At 40.9% G+C, this 20,834-nt stretch overlaps 2 protein-coding genes across 2 annotated transcripts in view; one reads left to right on the top strand and one right to left on the bottom strand.

The window, feature by feature from the left end:
- Nucleotides 1-9,439, top strand: part of copg2 (COPI coat complex subunit gamma 2) — a 19,313-nt gene extending 9,874 nt beyond the window's left edge. The window contains exons 16-24 of the mRNA XM_088347267.1: nucleotides 18-121; nucleotides 1,993-2,118; nucleotides 2,196-2,264; nucleotides 4,585-4,766; nucleotides 4,831-4,960; nucleotides 6,647-6,744; nucleotides 6,815-6,953; nucleotides 7,039-7,137; nucleotides 9,216-9,439. Coding sequence (XP_088203393.1) covers nucleotides 18-121; nucleotides 1,993-2,118; nucleotides 2,196-2,264; nucleotides 4,585-4,766; nucleotides 4,831-4,960; nucleotides 6,647-6,744; nucleotides 6,815-6,953; nucleotides 7,039-7,137; nucleotides 9,216-9,346 — 1,078 coding nt within the window. The 3' untranslated portion in view covers nucleotides 9,347-9,439. The remainder of the gene's footprint in view (nucleotides 1-17; nucleotides 122-1,992; nucleotides 2,119-2,195; nucleotides 2,265-4,584; nucleotides 4,767-4,830; nucleotides 4,961-6,646; nucleotides 6,745-6,814; nucleotides 6,954-7,038; nucleotides 7,138-9,215) is intronic.
- On the bottom strand, nucleotides 9,438-20,834 carry mest (mesoderm specific transcript). Its single transcript, XM_088347268.1, has 12 exons — nucleotides 20,574-20,834; nucleotides 20,175-20,342; nucleotides 17,493-17,572; nucleotides 17,327-17,404; nucleotides 14,893-15,029; nucleotides 14,770-14,828; nucleotides 14,671-14,711; nucleotides 14,527-14,597; nucleotides 11,353-11,454; nucleotides 9,813-9,889; nucleotides 9,681-9,744; nucleotides 9,438-9,614 (listed from the first exon to the last, which is right to left on the bottom strand). Exons 2-12 carry the CDS (start codon nucleotides 20,326-20,328, stop codon nucleotides 9,497-9,499), a joined length of 981 nt encoding a protein of 326 aa, XP_088203394.1. The 5' UTR covers nucleotides 20,329-20,342; nucleotides 20,574-20,834; the 3' UTR covers nucleotides 9,438-9,496.

Raw genomic sequence — 20,834 nt, 5'->3', positions numbered from 1 at the left:
ATGCTCGTTTCGTTTAGGTGCATCATCGACACAGACGACGAGGTGCGCGATAGGGCCACTTTCTACATACACGTGCTGCAGCAGAAGCAGAAGGCCCTCAACGCCACTTATATCCTAAATGGTAAGGTTTTAGATACAGTGGAACCTCGGTTCTCGACAATAATCCGTTTCAGAACCCTGTTCGAGAACTGATTTGTTCAATCACCGAAATCATTTTTCCCATTAAAAATAATGTAAATCCTTTTAATCCGTTCCAACACCCTGAATGTTTACTATCAATGTTTAACGTAAACATGAAGCTTACCCAGGCTAATCGTACGTTCGCATTATCGTAATCTTCCGTACGAAAGATTACGCCAACATGAACGTGTAAAAATAAAAAAAAAACAAGGTTGTTTACAAGTCATTTAGCACCACAAGTGGCTAGCGCTTCATTGGAAAGGGGGCTCCGTTCCCACACCCTGAATGTTTACCTGAATGTAACCCAGGCTAATCGTACGTTCGCGTTATCGTAATCTTCCGTACGAAACGTGTAAAAAAAAAAGATAAAGAAAAGAATTGTGAATAGGATTTCTTACCTTTGTGGTGGTCAGCAGAAGGCGCATGCTGTATTCCCTAGCAAGATCGGAAACTCGCACACCTCTTTCATATTTAGCTATTATGTCTTTCTTAAAGGCAATAGTTGTACAAACAACTTTTCTTTTTTCACCTGTCCTGCTTGCACCGACCTTCTTCAGAGGCATATTTAGGGGCTAAAACACTCCGTTCACTGATATTAAAAGCGAAAGCAAAAAGAGGCAAGTGCGCACGTGATAACAGTTGGTCACGAGGGGTGGGGGCCATCTACACGATCTACATCCATACGCCGCTCAGCATCGCACTCTAGCGTACGCGTTCACTCATTACCGGCGTTCGAACTCCGAATCTTTGACCGAGCAAGAATTTCTCAAAAGTTTTGGCCGAACACCGATTTGTTTGAACTGAGAGGCGTTCGAAAACCGAGGTTCCACTGTACTGCGGAAAACTGTTTAACAGTGTGCTTTGTTCAGTGTTTAACTATTGTATTTTATAGTGTTGTGGTATTTTCTTCATATATAATGGGCACAGGACTATAAGGAGCATGATATGGAAACTACAGTAAGGGCTAGGGTTGGATTTTTTTTTAAAGGACAGTAAATGTGCATTTATGGATCAGGCAAAATATATTGATCACAATTGCAAAACATTGGATGCAACAGGAATTGAACCCAGATCACGGTGGGGAGCGTGCCGTATCCTAGCCACTAGACTACTAGGGATACAGATGTCTCAAGTCAAGTTTTTTTGTATAGCCCTTAATCACAAGGAGTCTCAAAGGGCTGCACAGACCACAGACTATTATGACACCATCCCTTGATCTGAAACCTACATGAGGGCAAGGAAAAACTCAAAAACCTCGACATGAGGAAAATGAAGAAACCTTGAGAAGGGACTGCACATGAGGTAAACCCCTTTCCAGGATCACCAGGCTGCAATGGATGTTTCAAGAACAAACAATAAATATTGTCAACAAGAAATATAGGTCATTCATAAGCCATAGAAGATTAGTCGAAGAATAGGATTTTTTATCTCATCGGTACAAAATTATTGGTTATTATTGGGCGAGGCTGCGGAAATATTGCCAGACATTAAACTGTGACAGAAAATCTGGGAACCACTGAAATACAGTATTCTCTCACAGACTCGCATAGTCATTACAACTGCCTCAAGATTCTAAACTCAATGAAGAGAAAGGCATTGTGAGAAGTAATTTGGTTGTTCTGAAGTGAATAAAGAAAAAGGCATTGTGGGAAGTCATTTGGTTGTTCTGAAATGTATAAACACATGTATCCAAAACAGTTGTTGTAATGCTGAGCTTTAGCTGGGGAAAAAAATGAAATAGATTGAAAACTTCCGCAATTACCTTTTCATCTCCCCCCCCAAAAAATCAATGGTCATGTTATTATGTTCTAGGCCTGTCCGTCTCCATCCCCGGTTTGGAAAAGTCACTGCACCAGTACACGCTGGATCCTTTGGAGAAGCCGTTCGACATGAAGACTGTTCCTCTAGCTACCGCGCCCATCACGGAACTGAAAACAGGTCAGTGAAAGCCGGATTACAAACTTCTAGTCGATTTCGCTTTTCTTCGTTTTTTCACAAGTGCTGTTTCTATATAGAAATCGCCCCAGTGGCAACCAGTAAGCTTCCTGAGAAGTTGGCCCCATCACGACAGGATATTTATCAAGGTGAGATTTTTCCGGCCAGTATTAAAATTTTTACGCGGTTTTCGATTTTAAGACATTTTCTGTGCTAGGTTTGTTTTTTGTCAGTAGTAAATCATATTGACGTGCTTTAATCTTTAAGGTGGGGTGCGTTGTTTAAGGTGTCCTCATAAAGTTGAAAGTAGACATCTTTTCCTCTGTGTCAACAATTTTCTACTGAGTTCAAAAAGCCTTTATATTTTTCTTCGCCTGGCCGTTCTGCTTTTATCAATTGCCCCTGAAGTCCCAGCCACAGAAGCATATTTTGCTTCTGGAAAGAAGGTGGAGGGTTGTGAGGAGAAGAGTGATTTCAAGCCTGTGCTTGCGGTTTTCTTTTATTGTAGGATGAGAGTTGATCAAAGTTAAGAGGAGGACATTTTAAGTAGTCAAAATGGTAACCTCAACTCCAAAAAAGATGAAAACTGAAAAGTTTATTCGAGCGCGTACAAGAATTTCACATACTTGCACGCGCAGCAAAAAGAGCTTGACAGAGGCTGCAATGATCATTTCAGCCAGAAGGTGGAGTCGGTAGTATATTCTAAAGTTGGACACCACCATTAAGAAAATTGCTCCCTCTTCTGGGGGAGCGTTGTTATGTTTGCAATCTGTTGACCTTTATTTACTGCAATCGATGTAATTACTTACCTACGAGAGGTAAGGCCTGAAATTTGGATTGGGTTCAGGCTTAAAATGTCAGTCATCGAGTCGGGCCAGGTTTCTCTCTCGCCATTTTTTGTCTTATGTGTGGATGATCTGCACGAGTAATTATTTAGATGACTGCTTTTTACTTCTATTTGAGTAATTGTTTTCCGAAGTAATAGTACTTTTTTTTTTTTTTTGGAGTAACACGCTTTGGTGCTGCAGTTCGGCGCCTAAGTTATATCATTCCTATAACTCTACTTCAAAGAACATGCGTACCAAACTATCAGTCGAAGTCCAAATCACTAAATCCAAAGAAATTTTCATCCTCTGTGTCACGGTGAAAGATGCACCGCTTCCTCTTTCCACCTCTACGTGGCTTACAGCAGATGTCATTTCCACTTCTCCCCAATAGCTTACAAGCTTTACAAACTTTTCTGCTTTTTGGACAAATATTTGAATATTTACATCTTGTAATCTGCATTTCATTGTTTTATTTCGCCAAAATGTGCACTTTAATCTCACTAAAATAGTAGTTTAGTATACACAATTTTTAAAAAAAATCTACATTTTGTATCAAGAATCCTGCCATAAATATGCAACAAAGCTCACACGGTGAGTGTGTTATAGAGTGCTGCTAGCAAACTTTGCCTCGCTTTTGGCAAGCTCTTACAGAACTTTCATCTGATTGGCCAGCGCTATTAAACCTGAACTGTGATTGGCCAAACACTCCAATAACAAAAGGGGAAAAAACACAATTAAGGAACTATAATGAAATTGCAGTGTAACATCGCGATATTGATTACAGGGTTCATGCGGATCCTTGAAAAGTCTTGAACGCATACAATTCATTTTTCTAAAAATCAGGCCCTGATCAGCATTAAAATGTCTTTAATCTTATTTCTAAAAGTTTAAAAATTGTGAACACATAATCTTTTTAGGTCAAAAAAATGTAAATCTTTAATAAAAAAAAAAAGAAGTCATTATCCTTATGGAAGTGCTCATCAACGTAGCAAAATAATTGTATGGCATTTTTTGTTTCGATAGTTTTGGCTGAGGATCCATGATGTAGTGTAAAACACTATTTTGTTTTCCATGTTTAAAACTTGAGACAGTTTTGTTTTTCAGAGGTAAAGTTTTCAAGTGGACCAAAATGTGCTATTAAAATAAGAATTTGTTTAAAAGACCCCCCAAAGTGCTTTACAATGCGCTTTACACTTTTTCCTTTTACACACGAACTGATAGCAGCGTCAGCCACGCAAAGCAACTATCGGGGCATTAGGGATTCGGTGTCTTGCCAAAGGACACTTCGACATATAGCACGGAGGAGCATGCATTCAGAAAGTCTTAAAAAGCCTTAAATCGAACTTGCTTTCAGATGTAGAAACCCTGCATTAGACTGCAGACCATTTATCACAGCATCGTGGCTCTTGTATGCTTTTCTGTAGAAATCTTCGTAAGACTGTGGCCATTCCCATATATTTTTGACTCCTAGCTGACTCACGTAGTCTGGAAACTAGCAGAGTTGAAAACTAGATGTAGCAGTGTGATGCGTGACTCCATCCTCCACTCGGGATTCTTTTAGAAAAATGGCAAAATAATAAGGGTGTAGGATTAAGTGGTTCACATGTTTCTTTATCAAAATACTCGTTTTGCCAACCCTCAGAACAATTGGCGGCTATCCCCGAGTTCCAAAATCTCGGCCCGCTCTTCAAATCGGCCGAGCCGGTGCAGCTGACGGAAGCCGAGACGGAATATGTGGTGCGCTGCATCAAACACACCTTCTCCAGGCACATCGTCTTCCAGTTCGACTGCACCAACACGCTCAATGACCAACTTCTGCAGAAGGTTTTAGACGCCGTCTTTCATGGAATTCGGTCGGTGTTTACTCACCACGCCGGTCACGATCCAGGTTCTCGTGCAAATGGAGCCGTCGGAGTCCTACGAGGTGCTTCACTACATTCCTGCCGCCAGCCTCCCGTACAGCCAGCCCGGTTCTTGCTACACGCTAGTGCGCCTGCCAGATGACGACCCGACAGCCGGTAAGATGAGCTCTTCTGATTGACTACTGTGTTTTCCAGACTATAAGGCGTATCTAAAAACCACAAAAATCTAAAAAGGCGTGGCTTATAACCCGGTTTTATCTATCTACCCTGGTCATATCCCTCGAGAGGGGTGACCGACAGCAAGACAAACACATACAAGAACAAAGAAAATTTAAAAAAGGGAAAAAGTAGCAAAAAACACACACAAAAATTTTGGGCCAACCCAAACGCCCAAACACCCAAACAAGGTAAGGGGAGTTTTGTTAGGGTTGCTGTTTGCTGACACCTGGTGGCTTTGTAGCACAGCACGCAACTTGCAAACTGCCTCACCTTTATTGGACACTCCATTACTCAAGTCGATTGTTTGTAAAGTCCTTAATCACAAAATGTCTCAAAGAATTGCACAGGTTACAATGACACCATCTCCTGATCTTAAACCCACAGGCGGGTGAGGAAAAACTCAAATCTACGCTTGAGGAAAATAAGAAACCTTAAGGTGGCAACCCCCCTTAAATAATAATGGCGAAATAAAAACAACCATACATGCACCGCTTATCCTCAGTAGGGCAGTGGGGAATTGCAAACATGGAACTATAAACAATTGAAAACAACAGTTTCATGGGATTACAATTGCACTAATGATTAGATATTGTATTATCGTGCAACCATAGTATAGCATCCAGGGCTGAATGAAGGTAATGATTTGTAACTGATGCTTCAGAGTTTTATTTAAGAACCATTTTCATGACATGCACCTAATGCCTTCAAAATAAAGGCCTACATTACATCTGCTCTAAATCAAAAACCTGGCTTCAAGAAATATAATTACCGTAATTTCCGGACTATAGAGCGCACCTGATTATAAGCCGCACCCACCACATTTTAAAAGGAAAACTGATTTTGTACATACACAAGCTGCACCTGTAGATAAGCCGCATGAGCCCACATTTAAACATGTAACACAAACACAAAATTATGTCGGCAAAATGAACGGAAAATGATACTGGTACTTAAGGTTTGATGCAGACCTGCAGAGTCCGGGTCCCGTTGAAAGTAATCCAAGGAAAAAAAGTGTATATTTCCAAAGGTAAGGGTGGGAAAAATATATCCGATGAACACATTTTCTCAAGCAACTCCTTTTTCTTTAGCCAAGTTTTTACCCACTCTTCTTTCCTTGTCTGTCCCTCACCTTTAGCGGTCCCCACTTAAACTCGGCACCCCGCGTTTGTTCTGCCCCTCATTTTTCCTTCACCCGTGCAAAACATATCAGAATAAGTGTCTCAAATAAATACATTACAAAAGTATACAGTTGCAAATACATATTATACATGGGATACACATATTTACAAAGAAAGATGGTACACAGAGAGTTTTCAAAGCTTTAATAATAATAATAATATAGCTTTGACAGGGCAGTTAATGGTAGCAACACTCGAGCGCCGCTAGCGGCCGTTAGAAAAATGACATAAATTGGCCGCATCACTGAATAAACCGCAGGGTTGAAAGTTAGTGAAAAAAGTAGCGGCTTATAGTCCGAAATTTACGGTAAAAGAAACATGAGAACATGTTTACAGCAATATTGTGAATAATTTTAAATGTTATTCACACATAGCGCGCTTTGAGTGTAGAAAGTGAGGTACTCTATGCATTCGATTCCGTGAGTACCTGACACTTGTTTTGCAGTGTCGTGTACGTTCAGCTGCACGATGAAGTACCTGGTCCGAGACTGCGACCCCAACACGGGAGAACCAGACGACGACGGTTACGACGACGAATACGTGGTAAGTAGCGGTACCGCGCCATCCATCTTGCCGGTTTTCGCTCCCGTCTCATTTTGCTCGTCCATGGCAGTTAGAAGACCTGGAAGTGACTGTAGCGGACCATATCCAGAAGGTGCTGAAGCCCAACTTCGGGGCGGCCTGGGAAGAAGTCGGAGACGAGTTTGAGAAAGAGGAGACGTTCGCGCTGGCGTCTGTAGGCACTTTAGATGGTATGTGGTGCAAAATCTATAAAAAAAAAAAAGGGGGAAGTCCTTGTTGAAGTTTCTCCATGGAGCGTTGTCGGTGTTTCTACAGAGGCAGTGAAGAACATCGTCAGCTTCTTGGGCATGCAGCCGTGTGAGCGCTCGGATAAAGTACCAGAAAACAAGAACTCGCACATCCTTTTCCTTGCTGGTAGGTTTCAGAACGCAGAAATAGGGACGATGTACATTTTGTCCAAAAGTATTTGGAAAAACAGGGTTCCAGTGGATACTTCAAAAGTCATTGAATTAATGGTTCTACAACTAAGGCTTTAATTGGCATTAAGATATCTGAGGAGAGTGATGAACAACAAGAGTATGAGTATGGATGTTAAGAGGGGACTGTATGAGGGTGTGATTGTGCCGACTGTGTTGTATGGTGCAGAGACTTGGAGCCTGAACGCAGATTTAAGAAGGAAGTTGAATGTTTTTGAGATGAAGTGTTTGAGGACTATGTTAGGAGTGACAAGATTGGATGGATTGAGAAATGAAATTGTGAGAGACAGAACTGGAGTAGTCGTGGAACTGAGGAAGCGTGTTGATAAGAGTGCTGGGTTGGTTTGGACACATGGAGAGGATAGATGAGGAGCGAATGTTGAAGAGGATCTACAGAACAGAAGTCAATGGAAGGAGACCAAGAGGAAGTCCACGATTGACGTGGATGGATGGTGTTATGAGTGCACTGCAGGAAAGAGGTCCAAATATAATGGAAGCTAGAGCTCTTGTTAGTGATAGAAAGGAGTGGAGAGGTGTGGAGAGGTGTTGTGAAAGGATAGTGGGATTGTGGATGTGTTCTTAAGGATGGGCTTGGCACCCGTATGATGCGGCAGGGGTAAACCAGTGAAAGCTGTCGGGCCCTGCTGTTGTGTGTTGTGTCACCCTGACCCGAGTGACATGGCCGCTTTCTGGTGTCCCATTTCATCTGGAGGGACGAAAGCATGACCAACTTGGGTGCCAAGGTGCCTCACTTGTTTGGGTGTTTGGGCAATTGGGTTGGTCATGGTCCAAAAATTTTTATGCTATTTATTTCCCTTTTATTTTCTTTGTTATTGTATGTGTGTGTCTTGCTGTCGGTCACCCCTCTTGAGGGATATGACCACGGTAGATAGATAGAAGATATCCTAAAAATGTGAACACGTTAGTTATATTTGTCTTGTTCAATAATTTACCTATTTACTTTCGTGGCAGTATCACAACAACAGAATTATCAAAAGGTGATGTGGTTTTAGTCAGTCCTATCCATAATACCAGTGTCTGAAATAACGTTTGCTCGGACGCCCAGGGCGTGCATCTTTTATGTCGGGCGTACAACTTGCAAAACGTCTCCGCCCGGGTGGCTGACAACTTTTTCCAAGACACTTTTTTTTTTTTTTTTTCAAATCAAACGTTTGTTTTATTCCAATATCGAAATCTTTGTTTGGTTTGGAAATTTCGGTTCGTTTGGCAATTTGCATACTTGGCGGCCAATCAGAACCCCGCATAGAATAACTTTGCCGAGCGTTGTAAGGTTGTGCATTTGCCAAAGTCGACGCACAGAGAACACAAGAAAAATGAATAAGTGGTTAGGAATCAAGCCAAAACCTCAGCCCCAGAAGAAATATTCAAAAGAAGCTAACAAAATTGATGACGCAACAAAACGTAAACGTACACTAAAAGCATGGTGGAAACGAGTTCACATGGCTTGTAACAGACGACGCAACGCAAACATTGCATGAATAAAGATGAGTCAATACAGGTACATACTGATGGCAGATGGAAAACAACCATGTCATATACATGCAATGAATGTTATAAGTAGATTTATAATAAACTTAAATTTAATGTGTTGTTCTGTTATATATTCTGATTATCAATCCTTAATACTTTGCAACAACAACGGGTTTTTTTGCGATAAGTCGTCTTACGTTTTAAGTTGTGAAAAATGGGGCAGGCAACTTTTCAGACACTGATAATACACAAAGTATACATTTATTGATAAAATTAATGTTTTTTATGTCCAAAAGCTCTGCCAGGTAATATGTACGAGGCCTGTTGTGTGCAAAAAATGTCTTTTTGTTGACTTGGTCTTAATTTCATTTCAATAGGCATTAAAAAAAGTCTTGAATTTTACTTGCATTAAGCTGGAGAAACCTTAATAAATGGGAGTTGAATTGTTGAGTATTGGGTTAAAGTCTTATCTGTGCATCCTTAGTAAATATGTCTAAAGACGTTTTTGTCTTTCTTTCCGGATAGGCGTTTTCCGCGGGGGTCACGACACACTGGTGCGCGCTCGCCTGGCTTTGGCCGACGGCGTCACCATGCAGGTGACCGTTCGCAGCGACGACGAAACCGTTGTCGACATCATCCTGGCGTCTGTGGGTTGAAGCTTAACTTTTTTTTTTTGTATGTGTCCTGATCACACGTCTGCTACTTAACATGAATCTGGAAAGAAAATAAAGAGGTAATCCCAAAAAGTCTTTTGTACAAAACTATTTATTTGCTCTTTGTTTACTCCCCTCGCAAACCAGTCCAGTTCAAAACGAGTGGATGAAGTTAAAGTAAGCCTTGAGGAAGCCCGCAGGGTCTTCCAGTTGCGGGTAATGGCCGATGTGCTCGTCCAACACGCTGACGGTCGACCTCGGCACCAGTTTCCTCCAGGGACACAAAACACCGGTCACTTAAAAGCCGTCGGCATCGAGAAATCGGCGAGATACTGACTGATAAAGGCGGACGAAGTGGGGGTGCGGGTTGACGGGATCCAGCGGGCCGTAGATCAGGTGCACTGAAAGACCGAGACGTCAAAAAGTAGGACTAGGACGGACTTCTTTTCTCGTGTTTGACTTCGCTTACGTGGCACAAAGGTGGAAGTGAGCGCGCCAACCCATCGCTCTCTGTGCTTCAATCTCTGATTGATGTACTGGAGAATACTGACAAGATACATGGTCAAAAAGTTATACATGTGTGTGCATACACAGCACATTATTTTCACCAAATATGTCATCCCCAAGTATTATATCGTTATGGTTCACTAAAAGGGTGCATTTTTTTTTTTAATCAAGCCTACCAAAGTCTGTAAATCATGTGTTTCAGTATTATACAGATGCAAATATACTTTCTTCATCCCCGTAGGTAAATTCACACTTCCAGCAGTATCCTTGTGTTGAAAAATAATAAAATAAGGATATAGAATACAAAAATACCCAATATAAAGTTTTGCTATAGAGTATTTAAATAGTGCTATGGAAAATATACACTGTAATAAATATAGGGTAATATGCAAAAAAAAAAAAAAGGCTTTTACTCCCCCGGGTGGAGTTAAAGAGCCTCATGGCATGAGGAAGAAATGATCGGTCTGTCTGGTAATCCTGAAAGGGGGATGCCACGTGTGCGTACTTCTCAAGGTATCTTCGTTTTCCTCATGTTGAGGTTTTTGAGTATTTACTTGCCTTTGTGTTGGTTCCAGATCAGGGGATGGTGTAATAATAGTCTGAAAAAATAGTCCGTGTAACAACCTGTGAAGCCCTTTGAGACTCTTTGTGATTAAGGGCGTCACAAATAAAAATGACTTGACTTGACTGTCCGTAGATCACCGTTCATATCCCATCTGTATTCACAACCAAACCATGACCAGGTTGCCACAAACAGACAATTATTTTCAAATCCTTTCAAATAGATGGTAATCATAATTTGGACCTCAAAAGCGGCACTGGGGTATTTATTTGACCACTAGATGTCACTGTTGAGTAGTGCAGCGTGTCATATTAAGCACAAGAAAGAAGACAAAGTACAAAGACTAAAAGTGATCAGACAGTTTCTTATTAATTGATTTTTCCATCAAGCATAAGGGTTTTGGGGGATACCCTTAGCCGCAGTATGGTAGAACATGCTTATTATTCAAAACAGTTTTTTTATCTACCACTAGGTGGCACTAAATACAGATATCCCATTAAGATTTAAGTATTTAATCAACTTACTTTAAAAGACCAATTAGTGGTGTTTACTCCAAAAATGGTAAATGGTCTGCATTGATATAGCGCTTTTCAAGTCCATGAAGAGCTCCCAAAGCTCTTTACAATGTGCTTCACACTGACCCATTCACACCCACACACCAATAGGAAGTGAAATCAAATAAGTATATTAAATATATCTAAACTTTTTGACCAACCATGCTTACGCAAATAGAATTTGGATATAGCTAAGACACTTCAAATCAATATGGATGGAAACTATTACGATACACATTATATTTTGATCCCTTATTTCGTGGTACACAAAATATGAAGTTGGTGTCAATTATTTCCATCCATTGACTTTTTTGCATGCCCATCCTCACTTGCCCATATTTTTACAGGCAAAAATGAACAGTATACCCATTTTTTTTGCTACACACCTGTCCAGAACAAGGTTGCCATCATTGAAGCGCAAACTGGTCCACATGTCCCAGAACTCCAAGTCTGTGGGCTGCGTGTAGGGCCCAAAAACCTCTCCGAGACTGTCGCACATAGAAAAAAAGTCATTTCAAGATGTTTGGGATGGTTATAAGTCTGTAGTTTAGTAGACACTCTAAAAAAGACACCAGTTAAATTTGAACTTACAAGGGAAACAGGAGAGCTCTCACAATGCCCAATTCCACATGAAATGAAATGAACTGCTTTTCAAGACTTCCCAAAGCGCTTTACAATGTCCTCCACATTTCCCAATAGCGGCCATGCAGCCATGTAAGGCGCTAACCTGCTTATTGGGGGTATTAGGGGTTCAGTGTCTTACCCAAGGACACTTCGACATGTAACACGGAGAAGCCGGGATTCGAACTGGGATCCCTTGATCCCAGGACGAGCGCTCTACCTCCTGAGCTACTGCCGCCACATTTGTTCCTAAAGACCCCCCAAACCCTTTATTTTCATGAAATTGCTTAGGTTACAAAAATCAAATCCACCCTAAAGGTGATCACAGAGCGCCATCATCTTTGGCCTACAATGAAGATGTAAACCAGGTGCGTCAAACTCATGGCCCACGGGCCATATTTGGCCCACCACCTCATTTTATGTGGACCACGAAAGAATAAAACGTCTGAACGACTAAAAATAAACGGATCAAAACAGTGATTTGACCAATAACAACATGTCCCACAATGTCAACTACAATATCTGCAAATTGAAAGCTTGGTGCAACCATATGCAAGTACTGTAAATTCCAGACTATAAGCCGCTATTTTTTTCCCAAATGTTCAACCCTGCGGCTTATTCAGAGATGCGGCCAATTTATGTCATTTTTTTTAACGACCGCCAGCAGCGCTCGAGTATGAGACATAAGATTTAGACCGGTGGAATACATGCGCCAAGGAAGATCACAGCTTATGAGCGCGGACATACTCTCATCGTGCAAATTGCACAAAATAAGCCTCATGACGCAGCTTCCATGTTAGAGGCAAACGGTCATATTACTGGAGTGTAATGAAGTAAGGGAGCGTGGATCGACGTCATTAAGTCAAAGTTTCTTTCCGAGATTGAGGAAGACTACGTGGATGTCTTAACGTGAATCTAACGATTACGGTCTTTATTTCCTTAAAAGGCTAATTTACAGGTGTGCTAGCATCTTGTTAGTAGCGTGAGGCTACCTCCCAAAGGCACGGTTTAGGATGAAAGTTATATTATTATTATTAAAGCTTTGAAAACTATCTCGATGTACCATCTTTCTTTGTAAATATGTGTAATATGTATTTGCAACTGTATATTTTTGTAATGTATTTATTTGAGACACTTATTCTGCACGGGCAAATTAAAAAAGAGGGGCGGACCAAAAACGGGGTGATGGGAAAGTGGGGACCGGTAAAGGTGAGTTTTTGTGGACACGGCGGACAATAATGGATATATATTTTTCCCACCCTTACTTTTGGAAATATACACTTTTTTTGGATTACTATCAACGGGCACCCAGAATCTGCAGGTCTGCAACAAATTTTAAGTACCTATATCATTTTACGTTTATTTTGGCGGCTGTGATGTTTGGACTGTGTGCTTCAATGAAGGACATTTAGTATCAATCGCGGGACTTGAAGTTTGGCTTGGATTGATTTTGTGTTTATTTGATATGGGTGCATGCGGCTTATATACAGGTGCGGCTTGTGTGTGGACAAAATCGGTTTTCCCCTTAAAATGTGATGGGTGCGGCTTATAATCAGGTGCGCTCTATAGTCCGGAATTTACGGTAAATCTATATCAGTGAGATGAATTGCGAAATAAATTATCCTTAAGATCTCCAATGAGATTGTTATCTTGTCATACAGTAAGACCTCCACATATAAAATCAATTTGTTCCACGATTGTGCTCGTACCTAGAATTGTTTTAATCTCAAGAAATGTTCCCAAAATAAATTCAACCTGGCCTCCCAAAAGTATCAAAGTTAACCCTAAAGATTAGATTTTACTTTATTTTAATTGCACAAGTCCCGAATACAAGGCAATAAAATGCATCCTTCTGTTTGTTAAAAACAAATTCAAATAGTATTTGAACAGAAAAATACAGTAATAAGATCATTACGATTGATAAATGGGACTTGAGAGCTTTGGTCTCTCGTGGTAACATCTGGAAATACGCTCCCCTACTTATGACCATTCCACTTACGAAAAACGGTAGATATGAACATTTCTTTCGGAATGCCGAAAAATATCCAAACATTGCTTTAAGTCAGATTTTGTATTGTGTGCAACTTTTCCGAGTGGCGCTGTGAGAAATTACCCAACATCCACTCTGAAGAAGAAATTCGGCCTCCACTTCCCAGTTAATGTGTAAACATTCCATACTGTATCTCCAGCGCGCTAAGAACTTTGACGTTTTTATTGTTTAATATCCCGTATATCCATTCAATATGGTTGGTGTAAAGTAGAGGCCAGCTGTTTCTTTTGACACTAAAGTGGAATAAGAAACCTTGATGCGGTTGAGAAAATGGTCAGAACGCTTTTTTACGGCCACTTTTTAACCACAGAGGAGGACCTCTTGAAGCGCATCTCCCAAAAGTAAGTTAAACTCAACTTTATAGAGCATATTATTTTATGAAATGTTTATTTTTTTTAGTACAAAACACAGTTTACTTATACAAGCCTTAAACATACTTCTATAAACCTTAAAAATATAGCACTGAAGCAACTTACAAATTCAACTTACGAACGATCTTGTACTTGGATTTTCTTTTAAGTTTTTGCTTAAAAGACATCTCTTATCTCATATGTGTTGTAGCTCATATCCAAAGGTATTACTGTATTTAATTTATAACATTTTCCATACAGTAGTAATATTTTTCAATGCAGCTGTAATGTCTGAATTGAATATTTGACAATTTCAGAGTTACTTTAAATAAAGGAGGAGTTACATTTATTTTAAATACCAATGACATTTAGTTAGCTTTATAAGTTATATCAGGCCATTTATTAAGGACAGCCTTCACGCTGACATGGCCTCTCAGTGAAAATGAGTTTGACACTCTTTATATGAACTGGCATAATAGTCAAAATAATAGAAAGATACTTATTGTGGGAGAAGAGGTTTTGATAAAAGATTTCCTGACCCCTTCTGGAAGATGATGTAGTTTGTCAGTCGCAATAGAACGGGAGCCAGAAACGTGGAATCCTTGAGAAGCTTTCAGGAGTAAAAAATGGATTTCAGTGAGAAATTGCAACCTTTTGTTTTGCCGATGAATTGCAGTACTGACCATCTGCAGCAGGCGAGGGTGGTGGGCTTCGGGGAACAAGCCTGCAGGGGGAGCAAGTCAGCCACAGGGACTCGGAAATCAAAACGTAAACGCACCGACCTCCGTTCGAAAGACACAGGCTGTTGATGTGCAGGTGACCCGTGCGGTTCTGGTCACTCCTGTCCACGCAAGAAGTCAAATCCTTTCTCGTTTCTCCAAAATAACAAGCTGTGGAAGTCTTACCTGTAGAGCAGCTCCAGTGCCACCGTGTCGCCATAGTCATGTGACAGCAGGTTGATGCGCTGATTGGCCAGGCCCAAATGCGCCACGAGCGCTTCCACCAGGCTGGCCTGCTCGAAGATAGAGTACTTGTGCGGTCGCTGGGCGTCACCGTGACAGGAAAAAACAATCAATTACATAGTTTTCGCACTAAGACGCACCGGATTATAAGCCGCACCCCCCAAAATACTGTATTTTCCGCACTATAAGGCGCACCCAAAAGCCTTTATTTTTTTCAAAAGCTGACCATGCGCCTTATAATACAGTGCGCCTTATATGTGGATCAATATTAAGTCGCAAAGTCTTGCAACTAATGCAAGCAGCCGCCAACTAGATTTTCCTCCGAACGCGAGTAGTCCGCGGTGTATGCTGGGATTTATATACCGGCGTTTCATTGGCCAACCAATGTGTCAATCATCATTTGAATCGATCACTATTGGCTAAAGTTATACGGAGGTAAAGAGGGCGGATCCTTTTTATCATTTACAGGCTAGCATAGGCTAAAGGGGCAAAACAAAGCCTGCAATTGGCCGAAAAAGATGAATGTGAATAGCATGTTGGGTTGACGGCATAGAGAAAACAGTATTTTACTTTTCTGTACTGTATTTGTAAATATTTTACTCTCCTGGATTTACTACACTCACGGATATAAGAGGACCATGGTTGCACATTATTATTGAACGCGACGACTTCGGTGAGCTACTCCGACTATATATTTTCCCAGTATCTTGTTTCAGAGTGATTTCGATGTTTCTGTGATGGGTCTTTTTTTTAAATTAAACTAAATTCCAAGTGTTTATTGTCATATGCACAGTAAAGTTGCGAGCGAAAAAGAAAATAGAAACTAAGGAATCCCAAGACTTTAACCTTCCGTATATTTGGAACAATGCATTTGAGTGACATCGTACGTCACGTCACGACACGTATTTGCTTCTTTGCAAGCTTTGGGAATGTTAAGAGGGTAATAAGTTTGACTGAACTATCTGACTGTTTTGTCGACGTTCCCATTGTAGCGCCTTATAATCTGGTGCGCCTTATGTATGTCAAACATAGGACCAAAAACTATTTTTTCGGGGTGCGCCCTATAACCCGGTGCGCCTTGTAGTGCGGAAAATACGGTACTGTCTTTTGTCACATATTTCATACATAACACCAAGTATGAAAATAGGTCAGTGGTTACAAAGGTGAGCAGAGTATGGAGGAGATATGTTCCGGTACACTGTACAACCCAACAAAATATTGATAAGTTTATTATCAAAACTGAGCCCTTTAGTGTTACCTGTGGTGTTCCGCAGGGTTCAGTACTTGGCCCCCTTCTTTTCAGCATTTACATGCTTCCATTAGGTGATATTATTCGCAAGTATAATATTCTATTTCCATTGCAACGCAGATGACACAACTATATCTTCCGATTGAGGAATCTGCCACACTGAACTGTGGAAATTTGGAGGCCTGCCTCACTGAGATAAAAGATTGGATGTCACTCAACTTTTTGCGCCTTAACTCTGAAAAGACCGAAATGTTAGTTATTGGTCCATCTAAATGCCGTGACTTGTTCTCAAAAACTGCTCTGAATATTGACAAATGTAATATCACCCAGAGTGACTCAGACAAAAATGTATGTGTCATATTTGACCCAAATCTGTCCTTTCAAAGACATGTTAAGAATATTACTAGAACAGCTTTCTTCCATGTTCGCAACATTGCTAAAATTCCCTATGCTGTCTCAATCTGATGCAGAGATTATAATTCACGAGTTTGTTACCTCCCGTCTCGATTACTGTAATGCACTACTCTCCGGTCTCCCGAAGTCCAAAATCAAGAGCTTTCCGCTAGTACAAAATGCTGGAGCAAGGCTTTTAACTAAGACAAGAAAGTTTGATCACATTACCAAAATTTTAGCTAACCTGCATTGGCTCCCTGTTAGCTTAAGAGGTGATTTCAAGGTTCTGTTGGTAGTATACAAATATTATGTTGACAACATCTGTGCATTATTTCCCCTCATGTAGGTTTTAGATCAGGGGATGGTGTCATAATAGTCTGTAGTTTTCAATAGTCTTTTATCTGAGCAGCCCTTTGAGACTCTTTGTGATTAAGAGCTATACAAATAAACATGACTTGACTTGAATTTAGCCTCAAGTTGCTTGCATGAAAGCTGGTTAAATTTAGCTCAGCTACTGTGGAGAATTTTCTCTCTCCAGTTAGTTTGCTCCTGAACAAGCTAACAACTACACCAAGTAAAACCTGGTGTACTAACGCACACCTATCAATTATACTGTTCCAATCTCATCCCCCGTATTCTGCGGTGTATAATTTCTGGCCAATTTGGGGTTTCGAAGGGTTCCTTATAATCCAGAAAATAGGGTAAATTCCACTTGGATTGGTTTGATAGACTCACCGGTTTGTCGCTGAAACCGAAACCCAGGAAGTCCAGCGCTATGACCCGGTTAAAGCGTTGGGTGAGAGGCTCCCATATCTGGGTGGAGGCAGGACACATTTGCCTTTTACAACAAATTAATACAAATAGAATAACTCCCAACTAGAATGTGCTCTGTCCATTTAACCTTGATCCAGTCGTAGCTGGAGGTTGGGAAGCCGTGGAGGAGAAGGACCACATCAGAGCTTCCCAAAGCACCGTGAGAGTCTGGTTGGAGAACATGAAGGACACTTTTAGATGTTTGAGGGAAAAAAACACCCAATTCATAAAGTTAAATACACACTTTCACATTTTGATTGGTTTGGTCCATTCCTTAAAGAGCATTGATGTGAAACACTTTCAGGCCACATGGAGAAGAAAAAAAAGAAAAAAGAAAAAGACTTCTGCAGTATCCAGAAATGGAGCAGATCGTAGAATGGTTTGAAGCAAAGAGACAAAATGGCTTGTGCAATCTTGGACTTTAAAGGTTTGCATTAAATTCTAACTACCGGTATCATTTTCCGTTCATGTTGCCGATTGTGGTGGATGGATTGTGTACTATATTTGCAGTTACAATCGCGGCACCTAAAGTCAGGTTTGGGATAAACTTGTGACTGTGTTACATGTTTAAATGTTGGCGCATGCGGCTTATATACAGGTGCAGCTTGTGTAAGGGCAAAACCGATAATGTCCGCAAAATGTGGTACGTGCGGCTTACAATCAGGTGCGCTCTATAGTCCAGATTTTACGGTACAAGCATTCATTTAACTGGAAAGCCACCAGAAACATCCATTGCAGCCTGGTCATCCTGAAATGGGGATTACCACATGTGCGGTCCCTTCTCAAGGTTTCTTCATTTTCCTCATGTTGAGGTTTTTGAGTTTTTCCTTGCCCTCATGTTGGTTTCAGATCAGGGGATGGTGTCATAATAGTCTGTAATAATAGTCCGTGCAATAACCTGTGCAGCCCTTTGAGACTCTTTGTGATTAAGGGCTATACAGTGGAACCTCGGTTTTCGAACGCCTCTCAGTTCGAACAAATCGGAGTCCGACCAAAAATTTCGAGAAATTCTTGCTTCGCTGTTCGGTCAAAAAAATCGGAGTTCGAACGCCGGTAATGCGTGAGTGCGTACGCTAGGATGCGATGCTGAGCGGCGTACGGGTGTAGATCGCTCTTTTCGTGACCAACTGTTATCGTGTGCGGACGTGCTTCGTTTTGCTTTCGCTTTTAATATAGGTGTACGAAGTCTTTTAGCCCCTAATTATGCCTCCAAAGAAAGTCAGTGCAAGCAGCAAAGTTGCTACAGGTGAAAAAAGAAAAGTAGTGCGTACAACTATTGCATTTAAGAAATAATAGCAAAATATGAAGGAGGTGTGCGAGTGTCTAATGTTGCTAGGGAATACCCCACCGTCCACCTGCGCCTTCTGCTGACCACCACAAAGGTAAGAAATCCTATGCATAATTCTTTTCTTTATCCTTTTTTATATTTTTACACGTTCATGTTAGCCTAATATTTCGTACGGAAGATTACGATCACACGGACGTTAGCCTGGGTTAGCTTTATGTTTACGTTGAACATTCAAGGTACCGTATTTTCCGCACTATAAGGCGCAACTAAAAGTCTTTTTTTTTTTTCAAAAGCTGACCATGCGCCTTATAATACAGTGCGCCTTATATATGGCTCAATATTAAATTCGCAAGGTCTCGCAACTTACGCAACAGCCGCCGACTCGAATTTCCCCCGAACGTGGAGTAGTCCGCGGTGTATGCTGGGATTCATATACCGGCGTTTCATTGGCTAACCAATGTGTCAATCATTATTTGAATCGATCCCTATTGGCTAATGTTATTCGGAGCCTCGGATTGGCTGGAGGGCCAAAACAAACCCTGCAATTGGCCGAAAAAGATGTGTCAATCATCCGTTACATTGATTGCTATTGGCTGAAGTTATTCGGAGCCTCGGATACGCTAGATGGCCAAAACAAACCCTGCAATTGGCCGAAAAAGATGACTGAATAGCAAGCTTGCTAAAGTACGCCATAAAGAAACATGTTTCATTAGTCTGTATTTGTAAACATTTTACTCTCCTGGATTTACTACACTCACGGTTGTAAGAAGACCACGATTGCGTATCATTATTGAACGTGAGAACTTAGGTGAGTTATGCGGCTTTCTATTTTCCCGGTATCTTGTTTTAGAACGATCTTGATGTTGCTGTGATGAGTTGAGTGAATTAAACTCAATTCCAAGTGTTTATTGTCATATGCACAGTGAAGTTGCGAGCGAAAAAGAAAATAGAAACTAAGGAATGGTTGGCATTTCTTGAATTCCAAGACTTTAACCTTCCGAATGATATTTGAAATGACCCATTTAAGTGACATCGTACGGACACCGCATCCGCACGTGTCTACGACACGTATTTGCTTCTTTTAGAGCTTTGGGAATGTTAAGGGGGTAATCAGTTGGACTGAATCATCTGACTGTTTTGTCGACGTTCCCATTGTTGCGCCTTATAATCCGGTGCGCCTTATCTATGGAAGATATAGGACCAAAAACTATTTTTTGGGGGTGCGCCCTATAACCCGGTGCGCCCTATAGTGCGGAAAATTCGGTAAACATTCAGGGTGTTGGAACAGATTAAACGATTTACATTATTTTTAAAGGGAAAAATGATTTCGGTGATCGAACAAATCGGTCTTCGAACAGGGTTCTGGAACGGATTATAATCGAGAACCGAGGTACAAATAAAAATGACTTGACATTACAAGAGCTACTTCTAATCACAATTTAACATGCAGGATTATTATTGCAAGGTGTTAATATTGCCCACCTCTATAGAAGATCTCGTTGCCCCTGAAGGTGAAAGCTTTGCCGGCGTCGTGCCACTTGAGCAAGGCGGACGACAGCTGAGGTGGAGGAATGTGCAGGTAGACAGCCAGCAGCGGGATGCACACCAAGCCGACGTGGAGCCACCACTCTTTCATCACGGAGCTCCAAACTCGAAAACAACAACAACAACAAACAAACACACGCCATTTTTTTTCAAGAAATGCAACATTAGCATGTTTAGCTAGCACGGGGATTTAGCATAAAGAGAAGACTGCTTAGCACTCCCGTTTTAACGACAAACAACACTCAATAAAATAGAATGTCTCAAAAATTACCGCTGGTGTTTATGAAAGTTCTAAATAATGGAACAGAAATGGTTTAAATTGTTTAAAGTTCTCACTTAAGACATTCACGTGAAGACCTTCGGACTGTAATTGGCGTCCATAGTATCGAAGATTCTCTTCTGTTAAGAGGCCTCACTCTTACGGATGACAATAATTCATACTATTTCGCATATTTTGATTACCTTGAGTTAAGATTGTCTAAATTAAATCGTGCTTAACATAATCTACTCGTTTTTATTTTTGTATTTGGCGAGAATCATTGAGAAAATATCACAAAGAGTAAACGTTGTCTATATTATTTTACGATCTGCGTTGTC

Source organism: Urocampus carinirostris, chromosome 11 (genome assembly GCF_059441175.1).
Source record: "Urocampus carinirostris isolate Australia breed hairy pipefish chromosome 11, RoL_Ucar_1.0, whole genome shotgun sequence".
Taxonomy (NCBI): Eukaryota; Metazoa; Chordata; class Actinopteri; order Syngnathiformes; family Syngnathidae; genus Urocampus; species Urocampus carinirostris.
This window is presented reverse-complemented; position numbering and strand designations above follow the sequence as displayed.

Bases quoted from the DNA above. Each gene is read 5' to 3' on its own strand.
- mest (XM_088347268.1), bottom strand. From the start codon at position 20,328: ATGAAAGAGTGGTGGCTCCACGTCGGCTTGGTGTGCATCCCGCTGCTG. The intron at 17,405-17,492 runs GTTAAATGGACA...GCCTCCACCCAG, and splicing joins CCAGCTACGACTGGATCAAG to ATATGGGAGCCTCTCACCCA. The intron at 14,829-14,892 runs GTAAGACTTCCA...TTGCGTGGACAG, and splicing joins GCACTGGAGCTGCTCTACAG to GAGTGACCAGAACCGCACGG.